Source organism: Phacochoerus africanus, chromosome 11, assembly GCF_016906955.1.
Source record: "Phacochoerus africanus isolate WHEZ1 chromosome 11, ROS_Pafr_v1, whole genome shotgun sequence".
NCBI lineage: Eukaryota > Metazoa > Chordata > Mammalia > Artiodactyla > Suidae > Phacochoerus > Phacochoerus africanus.
The window spans coordinates 82903204-82924980 of record NC_062554.1 but is presented as its reverse complement, the minus strand read 5'-3'; the positions used below and the strand labels follow the sequence as shown (position 1 = coordinate 82924980).

Sequence of the window (21777 nt, the reverse complement as noted above, 5' to 3'; positions counted from 1 at the left end):
TTAATGCTGTTATTGATTTTGTAGCTCCTCATCCCAATTAATGATTGACCAATCCAGTTATCATTATCAAGGAAAATTATGAGAATGTTTTTGTGTATATCCTCTAATTTGGTGCAGGAAAATTTGAGTATAGAAAGAATTAAAGTTGGAACTTTCTTTTTGGGCTACTGTTCTTTTTGATACTGGCCCCAAAGCAGAGATTATTCGCACATCTGTTGATTTTTTTTTCACGTTGCACACATTTGCACCTTTTTTTTAATGTCGACTGAATCACTTAATTGTAGAGGAGCATTCATTTTAATGTAAATCTTACAGTATTACATGAGTGAATGTATGAAAATAGCTTGGAACAGTTTAAATTGGGCAGAATTCTGCTTTGATCATAATGTGCCTCTTCAGCATTAAAATAAACTTGCAACATATGCTGAAAAACATGTGTAATAAGTACGTGCCTCTTGCATGGTGACTTTGCTGGAAAAAATAAATCATCATTTAATATAATTCAAAATTCATAAAATACTTCCAACATCTAACAATGTGAGGATATGATTAGCATCTTATAATGACAGATAATTACCTGGGTATTTCTGACTTAAAGAATTTTTAAAATTTTAAAATGTTATCATGTTATAATCATTTTTGGAAATACGTGAAAATAAAGTGTTTAGTTGGCAGCTGTGTAACACCTTATTGTATTATTATAGACTTCTAACTTATTTATACTATTTAAAAGATATCAAAAAATAAAAAATGAGATATCAAAGAAAGTGGCAACTTGATTCCAATCTTTAGAGTGGACAGTAAAAATAACAAAGTTATCAGTATTTTTGAATCATGATGATAATTGAGAAGAATTAGGAATAACAAAGGAATTTCCAAAGACAAAATGGCTAGAAAACAACTTTTGCCTTTGAAAATTACCTTGATATTATTAATTTATGACAGTAATCCAAGGAATCTTCCCATCCCATCTGTATCTTTGAGCTGTCAGAAGGAATTGTGATATCCTGAAAAGAACCCTAATTTATCTTTTGAGATTTCTTCACCCCAACTGTAAAATTTTATCACTAAGAAGTCTTCCATTTTAAGTTCATTTCATCTAAAATGGCTTAAGCATAATTCTTAAGTACTATTCTAACAATGGCTTAAGGATAATTCTTAAGTGCTATGCATGCTTTAAATCATGAAAAAATGTGGGAAACTAAACAGCCACATAAATGTAAGAAATAAGTACTATATAAAATACAATCTGTCAGGATTTACCTTTAATTTTTTTTTCTTTTTTCTTTTTAGGGCTGCACTTGCAGCACATGAAAGTTCCCGGGCTAGAGGTTGAATCAGGGGCTGCCAGCCTACACCACAACCACAGCAATGTAGGATCTGAGTCACATCTGTGACCTACACCACAACTCATAGTAATGCAGAATCCTTAAACCACTGAGCAAGGCCAAGGATGAAACTTGCATCTTCATGGATACTAGTTGGGTTCACTTCCACTGAGCCACAATGGGAATTTCCAATATTTACCTTTAATTAAAAGGAATATGTTTGTCACTTGAGGAAAGTTTCTCTAAAATCATGAGCCATTTGTTTTTTGTTTTTCCCAGCTAGTACTCATAAAACAAATTCAAAGGTGAATGGGTCTTTCTTTTGGAGACACTTAAGGAGGACTCTCAGAAAGTTTCAGGTGTACTTAATACAATGTATTATTACTAATTCACCATATGCTTATTGATTGTCTGTTCTGTGCCAGATTGTGCATTTGGAGATCTAAAAACAAAACAAAACAACACACTCCAGAGCAATACTGTATGATTCTCGCCCTTAAAGAGTTTAAGTTAATTTGGAGATAGTGTGCATATCCACATCATTCTTTACTCCTAGAAATCCTCTCTTTGGAGTTTCAGAGAGCTCCTCATGAATGCCCAACAGAGCTCACAAGGTCAGCATATCCTAAAATAAACTCCCCATGTCCTCTGCTTCCCCACTGGCTTCCACCCAGATTTCCCTGTCGGTTGGTGGCACTGCCATGGGCCTGCCTAACCAGCATAAGCCTGGGTATCATTGTCCTTCTAACACTCTCCATCTCCCAGGTGGTGGTTCTGTCACTTCTCCCTGCTACATAGCTCTCCCTTTCATGCACATGGTCAAAGCCTTTCTTTAATTCCTTGTCTGTCGTTCCTTATGAGAATTATTGCAGCCATGTTCCATTTGACCACTCTGCTCATTACTTCATTCCTTTACAATCTGTCTTCCGAGTGCCTCCCTTAATCTTATTTTTAAATTTCAATCTAATCATTTCTCTAGCTTAGAAATCTAACTGGCTCCCAGTCAACTGCAGGGAAAATCCAAACTTCCAAGGAATGTTTATAAGACCCTTCATGACTGAGTCATCATGACTGCATTTCTCTCAGCTCTTCTCCTTCATACTTAAAATCCAGGAAAATAGAGATTTTTGTAATTCACGGAACCTACCATTGCCATTGCAAAGTCATTGTGTCTCCATGCACACGGCTTATACTGGAGGAGCTTCACTTAACCCAACCTTAGAAAACTAAAACTTACCATTGGTATCATCTGTCCAGAAAGACTTAGCCCTGAACTTCTCCCCTCTCAACTCTCTCCAGTACCAACTACCACCCAGGGAATTAAACACTCAACATTTTTGTCAGTGTGTAGTTAGAATATGTATCTATTGTAGCTCTAATTATACCATGTTACAGCTTCTTTCTTAACATATGATTTATCTTAAGGATACCAGCCTCTTTGAAGTTAGGAACTGTAACTTCATTCTCATCCATCTCAGTCACCTTCCATAATTCCTGCCATATATTGATCTACTGAGCATCTATTTGGTACTCAGTGTAACTTTGTAGTGTGAAATAAATAGATAAATGAACAAATGATTGTTAGTTATTTTGAAACAGTATGTATGATATAACAAAATATAGAGATAAAATTTAAACCATGAAAATAAAAATTCTTGCCAAAATTCCTAATCAAGATGGAACAAAATGAGATCACCAGAAACTCATCAGAACTATGTAAAAATTGGGATTACTTTTCGGAGTAGTGTTGGAGGAAAAAAGTCAGAATTGAACTAGAATATGGATAATGATCATGGTCAATAGTAAGGAGCTCTCATAGTCCATTAGGCAATGAGATGGCCAAGTAAAAAGTGACTTGTGTCATTTTTAACTGTGAGGTCTTGCACTCTAGGGTCCACCCTATGTGAATATTTGATACTGTGTTTGCCGCCTCACAGTGTGTGTTGTGTCAAGAGGGTCACAAAAATAGAGTGTTTTTTATTACATTTAGCAGTGGGTTGGTGACATAAAAAAGTGTTACAGAAGAGGTATTATTAAACTAAGCCTTAAAGGACTAACAGTTTAAGTAAGAGAGGAGGGAAAAGCTTTACATAATATTAAGCAGTGGAATGATATCAATGGGCTGATTTTAGAGAACAGAAAGTAGTTTGAACAAGATGTGAAAATTTGCATACAGGAATGTTGGAAATGAAGTTAAGATTATGGAAAGCTGGATGCCAAAGTTCTTACTGTTTATGGCATACAAACCAATGAAATGTGTCTAGAAAGGAGAATGACACCACCAGAGTATACTGAGGAGGCTAAATCTGGCAATAGAAAGAACCAGAAGCCATGACACTCAGGTGCCATTCAGTTGTGAAAGACTCAGTTCAGCCAACTAAATAAAACTAGACTGCTTTTATTTTAAATGTTTAAATTTAAAATTATTTTGAAAGATACAAAGTGTACATATTTGCTCATGCAGCAAAAAAAAAATGGAAGACAAAGCTTGGGAATGGCTGGATCTAAGTGCTCAATTCATTAACCAGGATGGCTCCTCCCATGCAAGGGCAGGTTGCCCTCCAAAAGCTCTGGACTTAGGCTCATTTTTGAACCTACAGTGAAATGTGCACTTGTCCTTTCCAAAGATTGTATTCAGAATCTTTGTTTATGTCTTGCTCACCACTGTATCCTTAGCACCTTGCCTGGAAACCGACACATATGATTTTTGAGATTTTCTTTGATTTTTTTTTGTTTTGTTTTGACATTTTTGGTTTTGTTTTATCTGAGATTACAATAAGAGTGTGGTAAATATCAAATGTCTTATTTCCTAATATTGCTAGCCAGAGACCTAAGCTATTGTATACTTTATTGTATACTTTGTCATCATTACTATAATTGTTTCAAAAATCACAAAAGATACCAGTAAAATTATTGCATTAGTTTAATAGCCTAGTAAAAATCTTCATTACAGTGGGCTGTCACTAGTCCAGTTATGATGTAGCTTTGCTCTACTTACCAATTCAGTCACACTGAACTTTTGATTCTACTATGTATGGCAGCTAGAACACCTGGCCATCATCTCTTCACCGCCATTCCTTGTGGGAATAAGACCCAGTGTGGGTCTTATTTCTGCCCCTTGGTGCACAGTGATCCCTATCCTATACCAAGAAGCCAGCTGAGTACTGACCTAGTTTCTCTGTACCCCTTTGACTCTATGATTGAAATGCTCTTTGCTTTGCCTTGTGGAAACTGGGGTTCAGGGAACTGACATCAATGTTGTGGGTAATAAAGTCTTGGATCTCTGACTCCAGAAATTCGTGTCTTCTGCCAGACTCCCCCAGACTGTGGAAGACAACATTAACTTTCAAGAAAGGGAAAATCTCAGCTGCTTCACTTCTTGACAATGATGTATATTCCCCAATGAAAACTCCTCTTATCCGGGTTCTCTCTAGACACTTGCTCTCTATTTTTTTCTTATTACTCTCATTCCTTGGCTTCAGAAATTTCTGCTTTTTATTGACGATCTATGAAAAACAGAGCTTTTTTACTTGCAATTTAACATTCTATTATGAATGTGTTTAGTCCCAAATGCTAGTTTTAATCTTTTGCTAAGAAAAAAGGGAAAGAATTGAATATCTGGGTACAGCTCTGAGATTCTACCAAATAATTCAATTCTTTCACCCGATCCCCACATCCTTCAAGCCCAGAGGTGTGAATTTATCAGTCCAAAATGAGTCACCTTGGACACATCAGTCTATTTCATACTTAGTGACCTTAGTTGGGTGACTTTCTTCAGAGAGAAGTTGCAATTCTATCTGTAACATTTGCTCAATAATACATACCTTTCCACATGATAGATACAAACCTGTGAACTTGTCCAACAGAAACCACTAGTAGGTATTCTTTGAAATGTGTATCTCAGCTATACAAATACATTTGAGGAAGAGACCTTTCTAATAATATTTTTCCAATGAAATTGATACATATTCTGCATTTTTACCTAAGAGGGGAAAAAATGAATAGGAAGGTTCTGCACAGGAGCTTTGAACTATCTGGTAAAAGTGGCGATCAGTCCAAACACATTAAAATTCTATTTTCCTTTCCAAGTGTTTGCTGCAGATGACCCCCACTGATCTTAAATATATTTCTGTATCTGTAACTGAATAGAGGTTTTCCGTACAGCATGTTCTAATGGCACTCTGGCCTTTAGCCAACAAGGCACTGAATAAGGCTATTTTTAAAATACAGAAACTGGGAACAGCTGCAGCAATCAAATTTGATAAAAACAGAGAGGAACTTTGCTTTTTTTTACGGTTTGTCCAAGTTTAGACTTCTTTCATAGAACTGCTTTTGTTCAGTTGTATGAAGGGCTACAAGACCAATACAGTGAAGCCCTTTTAAATAAATAACTTGTAAAAGAATGCTACTAAATGGAATAAATTTTCTTTGTACTAAGCATATCCATGCAGTAGTACTTTAAATTGTCTTTTAAAAAGGACATATCTCTTATATGAGGTAGGAGAAGAAAGAATTATATTAGTAAACTTTGTACTATGAAAGAGGTTTTGGTTTCCCCCACCCCCAAAGGCACTCCTTGAAAGGACTGATAAAGTCTTTAGTTTCTCAGTGTTGGAAATCTGAAAGTTTGCATTTGAGCTTCTCTTATGTTCTCAAGTGTTCTTCAGGGTGAGGTACTTTGTTCCATTTCTAATTTTCACATTACTATTAGTCATGAATGTTGCTGTATTTCCTTAAAAAATGAATTAATATCAGTAGAGTTCTTTTATGAAGATAAAATGACATCCTTTTTAAACAGTAAAGGAAAACTTTTTCACAGAGACCTTTTGTGTTTATCTGAATCCCTCAACATGTCTACATACAAGGGCTTATTCTTTATTTTTTTTAAATTCAAGCTCTTTGGAAACTTGTCAGTACATGATTAATAAGCATCATGAGGTGAATAGACACTGAAAATTTCCTATATAGTGGTAGGTTGCAAGTTCTCTCTTCTAAGTGATTTCATATGTGGAGTGAATTTCTCTGCTAACTTCATAATTGACAAGACAAAGGATATTGTATTTCTTATAAGTATTTACAAATGGGATTAATTTAAAACCCCCATCCAAATAAAGCTACTTATGTCAACATTAATTCAATTTAGTAATCCAAGATGTAATATAATTCTTTTTCTATAGCCATAAAGTCATAAAATAAAATTATCTTACTTCAGAAGAAAGAAAAAAAAGGAGGATATATACAAAATAGAAGAATTCAGGTGTATTTTAACCTATACTAACTTAACAGATAGCCTATTAGATATGTTGGCCAGCCCGTTTATGATCTGTGATGAGCCTAAAAGAATGAAAAAACAAAACTTTAAGCAGTGTCTTCTGTAACTTGAATGAGTCAAGAAGTGCGTTTCTTTAAATGGTAAGGCAATGATGATGTGTGTTTGCTAGTGCTTGAGATCATAACAGTTCCTGTCTCCAGTCCTGTTTTCATGTCCTGTCCTCGGTTGAGGGGGTGGTCCTCACTCCTGCATAACAGCAAAAATCCTTAAACACACACACTGTTCTAACCAGAAACTGCGGCATTCCTGCTGTGGAGAGCCTTGAACTCAGCAGGCACTCAAGGGCCCTCTGGCAGGACACCAAGATTTCAGGATATAATCCTATATTTTAACCACTATCAACAAGTTCCAAATGAAGATTACTGAGATTTAATTCTATTTATTCTGTAGCCAATTTTCTGAAGACCAACTGCCAGGAGAATGAGGTTTACTTCTGACGAACATTGTTTTTATGCAAATGGCCTTAAAAAGCACAAAACCCCAATGTAATAAGAACGTCTATCTCTTGCCAGAAGTACAACATTTATATGTAACCAGGAATAATTAAATATCAAACTCAACTCTTTTCTACAGGACAATTTTTAGTGTCAGTCACTATTCCTCTCCATTATATTTGGTCTTTAATTTTTCAGCCTTAAGTTTATATGTGTGTTCAAATGGATTTTATCTTTTTAATATTTTATTGTTTTTCCTCAAGTGTATTTCATATTTCATTGAAACTAAAGTAAGGAGTCAGGAGAAATATACCCTTATATTATCTAACATAGCTCAAGAAAATAACTGATTTTCAGGGTGCTTCTGGAAATTGAATGTAAAGCTCCCATAGTCATATGTAAAGTGATATTGGCACTGCCCCCTAATAAATCGGATTTTAAATTGCTTTTTCATTGTTGTAACTACTTAATTCTTAGGAGAGTAAGGACTGGTGATCTCCCTGGTGACTTTAGCCCCTTAGCAGGCATTAGGGTTGGGGTGCACGATACCCTTCCAAAAGTTATTCAGAATTTGCTGACATAAGCCTCCATTCAGGAGCGCTGGCTTTGTTTAGTGATGGCACTAATGTGAGAAGACACATGAAGTAGCTTGGTTTGTGGAAGAGGGCAGGAGAGGCACGATGCTGTGAAAACATCCCTTCACACACTAATGGCCCATTCACACAGAAAACAAGTGACAGCCTTCAGTCTCTCCACAAAGCTTGCTGAGAACAAACTGACTCAAGAATCCAGAAGCAGCAGTGTCAGATTCACTGCTCGCTTGCACCTCCTAAACTCTCTGCTTGCATTTACTGGTAGTACATGTTACCAGTTGTAGCAATAGATTGCTGAGGGAAGTCATTACGCTGGCTCACTCTGTGAATAAAATGCTTGTGATTTCTTGGGGTGTGTGTCCTGAGGTGAAAGCCATTTTTCAAGTAGGCCGTCCCAAAGTGATTTGCAAGCCCTCAACTGCTTTGGTCACAACACAGAGGTTGTTGACAATGCATTGCACTATGATTTCTGGTCTTTACTCTTTTTTTTTTTTTTTTGGTATCCATTTAGGGGGGTTCAGAATTTCAGAATGAAAATAGTGATGTTATAGTCAGCTTTAGCTGAGTGCTTTAAAAAAAAAAAAGCAGATGGCTTTGAAAGAGATAATCAAATCTATTCCTTTTTTTTTTTTTTTGTCTTTTTGCTGTTTCTAGGGCCGCTCCCGTGGCATATGGAGGTTCCCAGGCTAGGGGTTGAATCGAGCTGTAGCCACGGGCCTACACCAGAGCCACAGCAATGCGGGATCCGAGCCGTGTCTGCAATCTACACCTTAGCTCACAGCAACGCCTGATCCTTAACCCACTTAGCAAGGCCAGGGATCGAACCTGCAATCTCATGGTTCCTAGTCAGATTCATTAACCACTGAGCCACGATGGGAACTCCAATCAAATCTATTCTTTAAAAATCATCTTTAACATCAGGCATATGATTCCACTGTATATATATTTCTGTATTTACCTTAACTCCTTACTTTTCAGATTTCAACAAAGAATGGGATATTTCACACTGTTAGATTTTTCAAAGAACTCTTATTAATCCATTTATGTACTAGACTCTAACTTGTTTCATGTTTAATTTCTAACCACTTTGGGTAGAAATCCTTTCAAAGAGTATTTTGCAATTCTTAGCATACTTATAAAGATTCTTTAGAGTATAATTCACACACGTGACCTGGAATAGACATCATGAATGAGTTTTACATGGTATTACACTTGGTGACAGAATCTGAAATGATTTAGTGGTAGGATGACTTAGGGGCACCATTTTAAGGTATTATATGTATTTCTTTCTCATATTTGTTCTTTTCGTTACTGATAACATTTAATTGGTTCTTACTGTTGTCAAATATGTACAATAACCTGGATTTGGGTTATTGGAAAATCAGATTTTTTAACTATTTGTGAAGACTTGGACAAGTAACATAGTTTCCTCATCAATAAAATAAGGAGAATAATACCAGCCTCTAAAAAGCATTGTTGGGTGTCTTGGATGAAAAAATGCTTATAAATCCCTTAGCAGAGAGCCTGCACATAGGATGCATACAATTTATATACTCCCCATTTCCTTGATATAATTGTATAGTATGTTCCCTGAGGTGCTAAAAGTTTGCTTTAAATATACTTGTACTGAGAAACAGAGTTCATGTTAAATTTCTGCTTCAGCTCTCTCCACTCAGCCCTTTCTAATTATATTTTATAATTTGTAGAGGTCAGGGAAGACAGCTATAAGAGGTACCTCTAAATTAAGAATCAATGAGCAATAGATAGACACATTCATAAAGAATCCTTGAAGAACTCACTTTGGTGGAGGAATTTCATATATCCCTTGGCTTTTTAAAAGTTTATTTTAAACATTTCAAATGTTTGCTAGATAAAAGAAGCATCACTTGAAGGCATTCAGTCTACCCACACTGAGGAGGTACAACTCCATGGCTAGCCTGGTCTCACCCTGGCCAAATAAAGACTTAATAGGTGATGATATAATTAATGATTTATGGTAATGACAAAATGTCCTTGCTAGGTCAATGAATGTCCCTCTGAATGTGGCTTCCCACTGTGCTGTAGCATTTTGCTAGATACCATGCACAAAGGAATATACCCTGCCCTGCCCCCACCCTATTTCTCTCCCTTCAGTACCCGCTATATTCAACAAAATGCCAAAATGCTAAACCCCACATTCAGTCTGTGTTTATAACGCATCCTCTTCTGTTCCCTACATATGGCAGTCTGAAACAATTACATAATGAGACATATTATCAGAGTATAACTGTCAAAAATGAAGAGACTAAGCTATGAATAAATATTATCCATTTATTAGCTGTGCTGTTCTTGTATTTTCAAACCCTTATTGCAGTCCTGACTTTCAGATTTTGCATTCATACTCCCAGTCACCTGTGTAGCAGTAATGCAGCACTAACAGTGTTCAGGAAAAGATAAACAAAGTTAAAAGCAAATTAACTCTAGGGTTTCATATCACTTTTGTGCTATAATTCTCTTTGCCAGTCTGGTGAAATCTACTGACTCTTCTCAGAGTAATGTTTTAAAAATTTTTTTACGAAGTAGGCTTACAAAGGAAACCACTTATATTGAAATGCCATAAAGATTTTGATTTAGTAGCATAAGTGCTTCTTTTTTAATAAATGACCTAAAAATCTAGCAATGGCTCAATAATCAAGTGCTTAATTTCAGTTACATGTTAGTGAAAATAAAGTTCTATTTTTCTGCATTCAGAGTCACTGACCTTGTGTTAAGTATCTTGTTCTACTATATCCCAATTAAGTTATTTCACTAAGTTTCTTCCCTTTGAAGCACTTCTTCGAGATTTTTTTTTATTTTAAATATGAAAATGCCAAATTTGGCAGATTCTCTTGCCTCTTTATTACCCATAGATCCATTTGGAAAGATATAGTAACTCTTTCAGAAACATAGGATTTTTTCCCCTTCAAAAGTATGTCTCATAACATTAAATTGAACAAAAGCGCTGTCTTCATCAGGGTAGACACGCTTCCCACAGCTAGGACGTCTGGATTTCTCAGTGCTCAGCAAATGACTCTCATAGCTGGAGCACTCACCTGGATCTCTAGACCTGGATGCAACTTCTGCCTTCTTCTCTATGACTCTCCTTCTTTACCTTGACACAAGAAAGACAACCAGATGCAATGACTGAGTATAACGTTGAATGTTAAGCTGTATAACTTTTGTGATAAAGTTATGTAGAGACTTTCATGTTTCATGATTAATTACAAACTGATTACGAGAAACCTCACAGTATCTGACTGTGGCAAGATTCATGGTTGAGAGCAGCTTTTTTTGGACCAGTATACACACCCTAAAGAACACCTAAGCAGAAGTTGGTGCTTTGTTTTCCTCAAGGTCCAAGTAATAAATATCTTAGGCTTTCTGGGCCATATGGTTTCTGCTATAACCACTGTCTTCTGCCATTGTAGTGTGAAAGCAGACAGACAAAACCTAAATGAATGCATGGCTATGTTTCAATAAAAACTAATTTATGAACATTGAAATTTGAATTGAATATAATTTTCAGATGTCACAATATATTATTAAAATTTTGGAGTTCCCTTTGCAGCACAACGTAAGTGGATCTAATATCCATGAGGATGCAGGTTTGATCCCTAGCCTCGCTCAGTGGGTTGAGGATCCGGCCCTGCCATGAGCTGTAGTGTAGGTGGCAGACGCGGCTCAGATACCACATTGCTGTGGCTCTGGTGTAGGCCGGCAGCTGCAGCTCCAGTTCACTACTCCTACTTTTAAACATGAAGGCAGTAGCTAGGGAGCAGGCCAGTGAAGGTGGTGAATCTGCTTGGGGGTGCCATCTCAAGGAGGCCTACACTTAAAATATATTTTAGAAGTTCTTTTTTGTCACAGTGGGTTAAGAATCCAGTGTTGTCACTGAAGTGGCTTGGGTCCCTGCCATTGCATGAGTTCATCCCTGGCCCAGGAACTTCCGCATGTCATGGGCACGGCCAAAATAAATAAATAAATAGATAGATAGATAGATAGATAGATAGGTAGGTAGATAGAAGAATTTTAACTGGAATGTGAAGTGAGGAAGTATCTGATGCTTCTGTATAATACCATATACAGAAACAATTCAAAATTATATAGAAATTATTTTTGTCTGAAGCCAGTCAAGACTGATCTCAAAGACAGTGTATGAGAGGCAGCAGTTGTACCCAGACATTGCAGGATGCTTTATTAAAAAATGTGGAAGTGTCATGGAAGTAAGTTTATGCAGCACAAATTAGAAATTTTTTTCTGAACAACTTAATTAGAAGGAACATTGTATTTACTTACTTTTTTGGGAATTGGTAAATATTCTAAATATTCTATTTCTACACAGTCCTTTGTGTTAGCAAGAACATGGAAGTTTGAAAGCCTGTGTCTTCTAAGTCCATAAGAAGTGTCTTAATTGCCAATTACTAATAGTGGGTTTGATTTTCAGGGTAGTCTTATGGGAAGAAAACGAGAAATTAAAAGAAAGGAAAAAATCAGAAGGAGGGTGGTAGACAGTAGCAATATGTTGTGGATGTAGACAATCCCTGTGATTCATGGAAAAGTTAGGGCTCACAGATTAACTCTGTCATGAGAAAGCATTTCATTTCTTGTAGAATACTTCCCATCAACCAGATCATTACAAAAATTAGCATAAAATTTCACCTATTTAAGAATCAGGCAGTGCAAACTATACAATACTAAATATGAACTTCAGTTTAGCGGCGGTGGTTGTTGTTGTTGTTGTTTTATAAATATCACCAGACACACATCTGCGGTTTTAGTGCTTGCCACAGTGCAGTTTTCTGGTTGACATATATCTAAGAAATGTGCGTATTAACACCCAGGCTCTAGAGCCAAGCACATTTTAGTGCCGGCTACAGCTGAAAGAATATGTTTCCATTCCTTGTCCATCTGTTCTCAGCAACATAAATTTAAGCTAGAAACACAGAATAAGTTTCATGAGAAATAAGTCTAAATATGGCTTAGAAAAGCAAGGTGAATGCTTTAAGTTATTATGGCTTGTTAACATTTCATTTGGTAGCTAGATGGTTGTGTTTATATGAAGAAAACTCACACTGCAGCTAGACCTTAAAGTTTAAAAAATAATAGTTTTTTAAAATGAGTTCACTTGAAAAAATGCAGTGGCTTGGTCACACTTTCTCTTTTCAGGGCTTTAATTTACTACAGATCATGGGCCTAACAAACTTTGAGATTTCAAAGTGCTGTTCACCACACACTTGAACTACCCTGAAAATATATCATTTAACCTCTCTGAGCTTCATGCTAAAATGGATTCATTAGTGGAAAGTGAGGGTTTTCTATACAAAATGAAGTACATAACAACACGCATATGCTTGTTTTCCCTGGAGGCGTCTCTCAGCTATAAGCAGCTATTACATGGGATCATGTACAACGATCATACCCACCCTGTGCCGCTACATACCACCTCTCTAGCCTACTTACTTACTTACTTATTATTTATTTATTTATTTAATAAACCAGCTTCATTCACTTTATTTTCTTCATATGCAACTATGTGGTGACCACAACTGGAGCCTGGGTCTGGTGCACAGACACACTGGCGTGGGTCTTTACAAGAAGGCCAGTGAATTCCTGACAAGGAGACTTGGTGAACACTGTGTTTCCCCAGAGATAAGGAGTGAGATAACTGTAAGTCTTGGAAATAGCATCAAAGGTGGCCTTGGTGAAGTTGCCCAGGGTGGCAAGGCAGCCCCTGACAGAGGTAGACAGAGGTGTTGCAGTCGTCAGTTCTGGCCATCACCAGTAGCTTCTTGAGCACAGGGGCTATGATGATGCCAGTGCCCCTGGGGGCAGGGATGAGGTGCACCAGTCCTGAGCCACAGCAGCCAATCACTTTGCAAGAGGCCACAGGGGGCTTGCTGATCTTGTTCGCCCAGTAGCCTCACTGCAGGGGAACAATGTAGAGCTTGGCCAGAATGATGGCTCCACGTATAGCAGTGGCTGTCATCTTAGAGCACTTGACACTGAAACTGACACATCCATTATAGTCCCTAGCAGTGACAAGTGCCTTGAACCTGGTCCATTGACCAGCACAGGTTTGCTTTTGCAAAGGCATGATCTTCAAAACCTGCCCTTGAGGGACGCCCCTGGAAAAAGGCAGTGATCTTAGATTCCTTGATGGGCAGAGATAAGAGATCTCCTCCAGGGACTTCATGTCTTTGACCAGGCCACCCAGCTAGATGAGAAGAAGCCACTCCTTGTCCTCCACCTTGCCTCCACAGCCTCAGTCCCAGCTCGGCCCTGGCCTAACCATGGCTGAGACCCCTGCCCCTGACGCCACTGCCAAAGCCCCTCTGTGCTTCTCATTCCAGGGCCCCAGACCTCCACCTCCCCACCGCCCCTCTGCAGCACCTCATCATCAGCCATATGGTGTTGTCACAGAGAGGAGCTCTAGCCTACCTGTAAAAAGTGTTTAGTAGTAAATACTTTAAAAATATCAAGTAATTTATTTACATTTGAAAATACATGAATTACATGAAAGTATCACTACAGAAAGGGACCATACATGTGCACCTAAAATTTTACCTTCAAAGCAAGAGTTCAGGTATTTAAGCAGAGGTGCTGTGCTCCAAGACTGGGTCCTGTAGAATTTTCTGATGTGAGGGCATCCTCTGCTTTCAAGCCACATGAAAATCTTCAGTTCGGAGAGGGACCTTGCGGCTCACACATACCACTCTTGCTCCCTATACAAGAAATGCTTCTATAATTTTGTTTTAAATATCTCTTTTTGCTGTGGTTGATTTATCAAATATAGCATGTAGTTATGCCTCAGAGTAGTTGGATTCAAATTTTGGCTCTGTCACTTCCTATATATGTGAATAGGGATAAATTAGTTAACTTCTCCATTTTTCAGCTTCTCTGTAAATTCTAATAATTATATTTGTCTTAAATTGGCTCGGGGTGGGGAGCTGGGTAGCAAAGGAGATGATATAGAGAGTGAAGAGTCCAGTGACAGATACTTAGGAAACACCCAGCAAGCAATACCTAATACTGTTAGCCTCTTTTTACTGTCTTCTGTTAAAAAATATAATGACTGTAATGTGCTAATTAGCCTAATCTACTCTCAGGTGGATTTTGGTAGCATATTCCTTATCATCAGAAAAGCATTTCTGGAAACTAATATGGTTTCTCGAACTTCACAGATTTACCTATGACTGTGGACAAGTCACTCCGTGATTCGGGGATTCAAGTCTTCTGATCTTTAAAATGAGAAACTTTAAATCTGTAACCTCTAAGGTCTTTGTCCAAGTAATTTAACAAAATCATGTTTGACAGCATATCCTCATACTTTATTTATAGTACTGAAGTGTGTATTTGCTGCCAAATGTCTGATGTGGGGGTGTATAAATGTTCCATATATACTTGTGGAATAGCATCACATTTGTGGATGATAAAAACTACTGGTATATTTTTTGGCATTTTTTGGCTAAGAATCCATTCTTCCCATTTGATTTTAGAAAAAGCTGACAACACATCTTTTCCCAGAGCACCTCAAGGTTTAGTCAAACTGAGTGTGTCGGAAATAGGCCACCTTTTGTTACTTTTAATAGAGAATCCTAGTCAGAGAAACTTTCTCTGCGAAGTAACTTTTATTTTTCATTTCCATAATTTTAGGCTGTGCAGTAGGCATATGCACTGGAACTGACAAGGCTTCTGTTTTCTTTCAGATCTGAGTGATCAGCTGCTGGAGGTGGTTGGCTTGGAAGGAGCCATGGAGATGGGGCAAATATACACAGGCTTGAAAAGTGCTGGGCGGCGGCTGGCTCAGTGCTCTTCTGTGGTTATCAGGTAGCTCCCTTCTCTATAGTGAGAAAGAGATTGACATGGCATAACTACGAACGAATTATTTTAAATTATAGCAGACTCTGATAATAATGTTTGTTTTATCTGTACGTCATTATCAATTTCTTTTTTTAATGATTTTTATTTTTTTTGCTTATAGTTGGTTTACAGTGTTCTGTCAATTTCTACTGTACAGAAAAGTGACCCAGTTACACATATGTATACATTCTTTTTCTCACATTATTCTCCATCATGTTCCTTCATAAGTGACTAGATATAGTTCCCTGTGCTATACAGAAGGATCTCATTGCTTATCCACTCCACATGCAGTAGTTTGCGTCTCCTAACCCCAGAACAAATAATGGAAATTGGCAGAATTTACAAAGTTTTCATTCACTGTTACTTGCAAGTTCATTGGAATTTGATTCTTTTTTTTGAGACCATGCATGCAATTCTAACATACAAATTTTTCCCCCTCTAATCTAGTTCACACTCAGTTTAGTTTACAGAGGGAAGTATCTACCAGGCCAAATACCCAATGAAAACACTGTTGAAGGACCATTAACTTGTATTTTTTCATGAACTAAAGTCCACCACTGTTTCTAGAAAAGTAAATAATGACTTATTATAAAGTAAGATTTTATATTTGTATTATATTTAAATTTGTTTAAAAAACAGTATTCACAAATTTACCTATAGATAAAAAAGATCTATTTTGACCTTAAAATGAAACCACAGGCTATAGCACAGATATGATTGGTGTTATTTATATGTACGAAAGTGTTGATGCTAGAAAATCTGCGACGTCAAACACTTTTCTCCAGGTTTGCAATGTGGGTTTGCATGAAAACAAGGAGGCCCTTTTGACTATAGGAATTCTGATCGTGTCATTAGGCATAAAGCCAGCATTTGTTTTTTGGCATCCAGGATTTTTTATCACCACATTTACCAGGAAGCTCTTAACGGTCCTGTAATTAAGGTACCTTTCAGGGTATTCATTAATAGTGAAGAGTTCAAGTTCCTTTTCAGAAGATATAATTTTAGAACAGAGCCTAGCTATTACCATATATGCATTCCCTGGTCTCATCATCTTATATGGGACTTACAGCCTGTTGTATAAAGCTGTGTTAAACTTTGAAATATTTTTCCCCAGGACTAGCAAGTCTCTGCCAATGCAGATCGATGGGGAACCGTGGATGCAGACCCCATGCACAGTAAGTACAGGGTAATTAAATTGCTGTGTCATTTTCTTTTTTGTTTCCCAGATATTATATACTCCCATAACTAACTAATCAAATACTCCCATAAGTAAATAATCTAAGCTTTGGGCCTATCACCAAGTACCTTTTTCCCTCCTTATTTATGTGGCAGAGCCATTGTATTCAGGTTTTAGATACTTTCTGCACTTGGCAATGATTTAGTATTTGAATGTTTGTGTTAGCCAAAGTATAACCTTTAGATACCATAGATCAGTTATAAACTCTGGAATTTAGCAAAATTGAAAAAGGTTCTTTTAACTGTTTTTGTACTTATTTCAAAACACCTTATGCAAGTTCTCTTGTGGTACAGTGGGTTAAGGATCTGGTATTGTCCCTGCAGTGGCTTTGGTTGCTGCTGTGGCGTGGGTTCAAGCTGTGGCTCGGGAATTTCCATACACTGCACATGCAGCCAAAAAAAAGAAAAAAAGAACACCTTATGGGAAAATATTTATGGGAACTTCAGACATGAATTTATTACCCATCTGCTCTTTTGCCCCCATGAGGGGATCTGAGGGCTTCCTTCTCTGTAGAGAACCTCCCATTACAATTGTTCTCTCCACAGTAAGATATGATTTAAGTGAAATCTTTAGATCTCCCTAAATTTCAGTTTCCGTTTGTATAGTGAATATTTTATTACATTTCAGTAATATGCTTGGCACTACTCTTGGAATTTAGAAGCCTGTTCGATAATATAGATCATGGTCAATAATAAAACATTGCAGTAATAGAACATGGAATAGAATGTAGTCAATAATATAATTGTCCTGGAGTTCCCATCATGGTGCAGCAGAAACAAATCCGACTAGGAACCATGAGGTTGCGGGTTCAGTCCCTGGCCTTGCTCAGTGAGTTAAGGATCCAGTGTTGCTGTGAGCTGTAGTGTAGGTTTCAGACGCAGCTCAGATTCTGCATTGCTGTGGCTGTGGCATAGGCCGGCAGCTGCAGCTCTGATTCGATCCCTAGCCTGGGAATCTCCATATGCCGTGGGTGCAGCTCTCAAAAGACAAAAGACAAATATATATATATTGTCCTAAAGAAACTTGCATTCTTATAATAGGAAATTGAATAAATTAATATAGAGAAATAGATATGTAGTAAATACAACTTTTGATGACAAGATTTATGATAAATGATGAAGAGGAACTAGGTGGAGTACAAAGGATCCTACTTTATGTAAGTGGCTCTGGGAGGCCATTTTGAAAGAAGAGAAATGAGTTGGGTGTGTTAAAGAGTAAGGAGGATGGTGTGACCAAACTTTTTAGAGGTAAGGTGGGAGTGGTAAGAGGTAAAGTAGAAAAGATGAGCAGGGGACAGATAAGTAGAAAAACGATGGTAAAGTTCACCTTAGCTGCCACGTGGTGAATGGATTGTACTGAGTAACAGCTGAAAGACAGGGTTTGTCAGAATGGTCTGCCCTTGGGCCAGGGTAGTGGCCAGGAAGTGGACAGATTTGAGCTACATTCTTGAGGTGAAACAGGAAGAGTTTGCTAATGAATTCCCTTAGGATGAGAGAGAGGAATGAGGGAAAGAGATGAATCGAGGTTAGCTCTGTGTGCAAATAAAGGCACCATTTACTGCCTAGTTAAGACTGGGAGGGAAGATGGTTAGGGAGTGACGGCAGAGGTCTTCGTCTTAGATTGGTACAGGCATTGTGTATGTGCTGATGTAACGTGGTTACATGTGAATATTGTGTTGGGGTTTATTTTTTTGAGAATAATTGACATACATTATATTAGTGTTTATTAAATAGTCACACAAACTCTTAATAATAAATATCACCATTTTTCCAGATAGAGAAAACTGAGGCATTAGAAAGTCAAATAAGTAGCTTAAGGTCAGATAAGTAACAGATATGGAACTCAAACCCAGACTCTTTGATTATAGCCCATTCTCCTAACCACTAATGCAAACACTTAGCTACTGATCGCAAAGAGCACAGCTTAGCATATAAGAAAGGAGTTTTAATTTTTACCTTTCCAATGCTTTTACTCTGAAGAAGTTGGCTCAGACTTTGTATACTGCACATGAATATGACTTTGTGTTTATTTGTTGCTGTATTCTTTTTGGCTAATTGAACCACTCATTTGTAAAATCCATTAATTCTGTTATAATAATGTAAAACAAACTTGCCTCAAAATCTTTCTAGACTGGCTAACTTCTCCTGCCTTCTGCTACATCTGTAGTTGGTTTCAAATCTCCTTTAAAAAATCCCTGCACATATACACTTACATCCTGTTTGTTATTCTCCCCTCTTCCAATGGCACTTCTGAGTTCACATTTATACTCACATGCATATTGAAAGTGCTATTGTTGCTGTCAGTGGTGGTGATGATCATGTGCTGATAATGATGGTTAGGATGATGTCATGATGGTTATGGTGAAAATAGTGGTGAAATTTATGGTGATGGTAGTTTTGATGATGGTGGTAGAGGTGATGGCCATGGTCGTGGTCATGATAACGGTGGAGGTGCTGTCAGTGATGGTGGTGATAGTCGTGATGCAGGATGGTAGTAGTCATGGTAGTAGCAGAATTCTTGTCTTTTTTTTTTTTTTTAATCTTTTTAGAGCCACACCCATAGCATATGGAAGTTCCTAAGTCAGAGGTTGAATCAGAGCTATAGTTGCCGGCCTATACAATAGCCACAGCAATGCAGGATCCAAACTGCCTCTGAGATCTACGCCACAGCTCACAGTACGCCAGATCCTTAACCCACTGAGCAAAGCCAAGGATCAAACCTGTGTACTCATGGATACTAGTCAGATTTGTTTCTGCTGAACCACGATGGGAACTCCCAGAATTCTAGACTTAATGAAAGGTCACTTTTCATCAGCCTTCATCACAGAAGAATAAATGAAAGACAATGAAACCAAACACCTTCCATGAATATTCTGTGTTCTTTTGAATTCTTCTCAGGGAAGAATTCTTGGTACCTATGCCGTGTTTTAAATCAAGAAAAAATAATGGCAACAATAATATGTGACATTTATTAAGCTTTTAGTTTGTACCACATACAGTTTGAGACACTTGACCTGTGTTTACACATTTAATTCTCACCAAAACCCTATAATAAGCTTTATTTCATGAATAAAGCTACTGAGTCAGATCAAGTTTAAATAGGTTGCCCGATTCCACACAGATATTAAGGGGCAGACTAGAAATTGAAAGGCAAGAAGCTGGCTCCACCGTTGGCACTCTTCATGGCTGCTCTCCACCCTGAATCTCCACCTGAAAAGGCCCCAGGCCATCCCTTCTCCAGTATGACCTTTGGTAATCACTTACTGCCCTTCTCCAGGTTTAAAAATCTGTCTCTGTTAAAATATAATTAGGGTCTCAGAATACTTTTAGCTTATTTCACACAATCTCTGCTGAGAACTCTCTTGTTAACTTTTGTCTCAATTAGCAATAAGATATTCATTTCACCTGTTAATTATCATGATCTAAACACTTGTTAAATTAATAATAACTTTTAGAGAGAATATTAATATATTTAAAATATAACCCCCTCTTGCATTATTAACATACTTTCTCGAGAATCTAACATATTTTCTTGAGCATCAGTGGCTACCTCTGTGCATGGTGGAATTGTGATTTCCAAAGAGATGCCACGTACAGAGGAGGCAACGTGGTAGCATGACAAGCAGGCCCAAGCAAAGACCCACAGAGCCTTTCTTGAGTTTCTATAAAGTAATATCCTGGTCTCATAAAAAGCCAAGGAACAGGTCTCTAAAGAGTGTTTCTCACATTCTGTATGGTTGGGGTTGGTCCTTCTGTAGCTGCAGTTACATCCTGTTTCTCCTCCTAGATAGATCACTAAGTTCTCAGCTTTTTATCTCTGTCCTTATCATCATCCAAGCCTCTGTCATTTCTCACCCTAATCAGTGGGCTCTTTGCCATTTCTTTCCTTGTTCTCTATACCTGCTACCCTCAATAAATGTTTATTACAGTGAGTGATTTTGATTCACTAAAATCTAGTTGGCATCCTCCATACTCATGACCCTCCTAATTATTCAATAAAGAAAAAGCAATTTTCTTTGTAAAAAATAATGAATTTTATATACATTAAATTTAGTTTTCTCTCCATATAAACACTCTTATTTCAATCATTTATCGCAGTCTACAGTGGGCCAAGAACTGTACTAGACTATGGCTCATTACCATTACTTCGTATTCTGGCATACTCTGCATTTCCTAGAACCACGTGGAGATCTGAACTTTAAATTTCACTTTAACTGAAGAGGATATTTAGTATTCACAGCACTGGTATGGTTTAACTAAAGCGTGTTCTCGCTTCGATTGAATAACACAGTGTTTCTCTTACAGAACATACAAATTGGTAGAATGTTAAAATTCTTTTCTGAATTTAAATATCCATAAGCCGATACTCAGTTTATGAAGGAATTGCTCTAGATATAATTTTAGAGCACAGCAGAAGTTCTGCTTTTCCTTAAGATGAATATGTAAAATGGAAAAGCAGGTGATAAGTGGGTTTTAATTCTTTTATAAATTAATACTTTAAAAAAATCAGAGTAATATAAATTCTGGAGATGGATGGTGGTGAATGATGGCACAACAGTGTGAATGTACTTAGTGCCACTGAATTATGTGCTTAAAAATGGTTAAAATGGTAGATTTTATGTTATGTATATTTTTCAACATAAAACAGTAATTGAAAAAAGTTAAGGTAATATTTACTTGAAAATTTCACTAATCCTAAATTCAAGTATCAGGAAAAACAAAAACTATAAAGCTTAAAACTTTCTTCTCAAATATATGCTTTGTAATTATTTGTATGGCCTTTTAAATTACCTCACTGAAAAGTAGTGCACAAAAGCTTGTTAGGTACTCCTGTATTAACAGTTTTATGCTAGTCACTGAATCAATGGAGAATGGATTTTAACCCTGTAATAATTAGCAATGTTAATAAGCATGTCAAACTAAAGAGACAATTATTTCAAGAAGACATTATACTGAACCAGTTCGTGAAGAGCCTT

The 21777-nt window shown here is 37.2% G+C and overlaps 1 protein-coding gene across 4 annotated transcripts in view; it reads left to right on the top strand.

Moving 5' to 3' along the window:
- The window catches only part of DGKB (diacylglycerol kinase beta), a 708921-nt gene that overhangs the window by 660513 nt on the left and 26631 nt on the right, over nt 1-21777 (top strand). For all 4 annotated transcript variants that reach the window (XM_047753443.1, XM_047753441.1, XM_047753442.1 and 1 more), the window contains 2 exons: nt 15412-15532; nt 16680-16740. In XM_047753443.1, coding sequence (XP_047609399.1) covers nt 15412-15532; nt 16680-16740 — 182 coding nt within the window. The remainder of the gene's footprint in view (nt 1-15411; nt 15533-16679; nt 16741-21777) is intronic.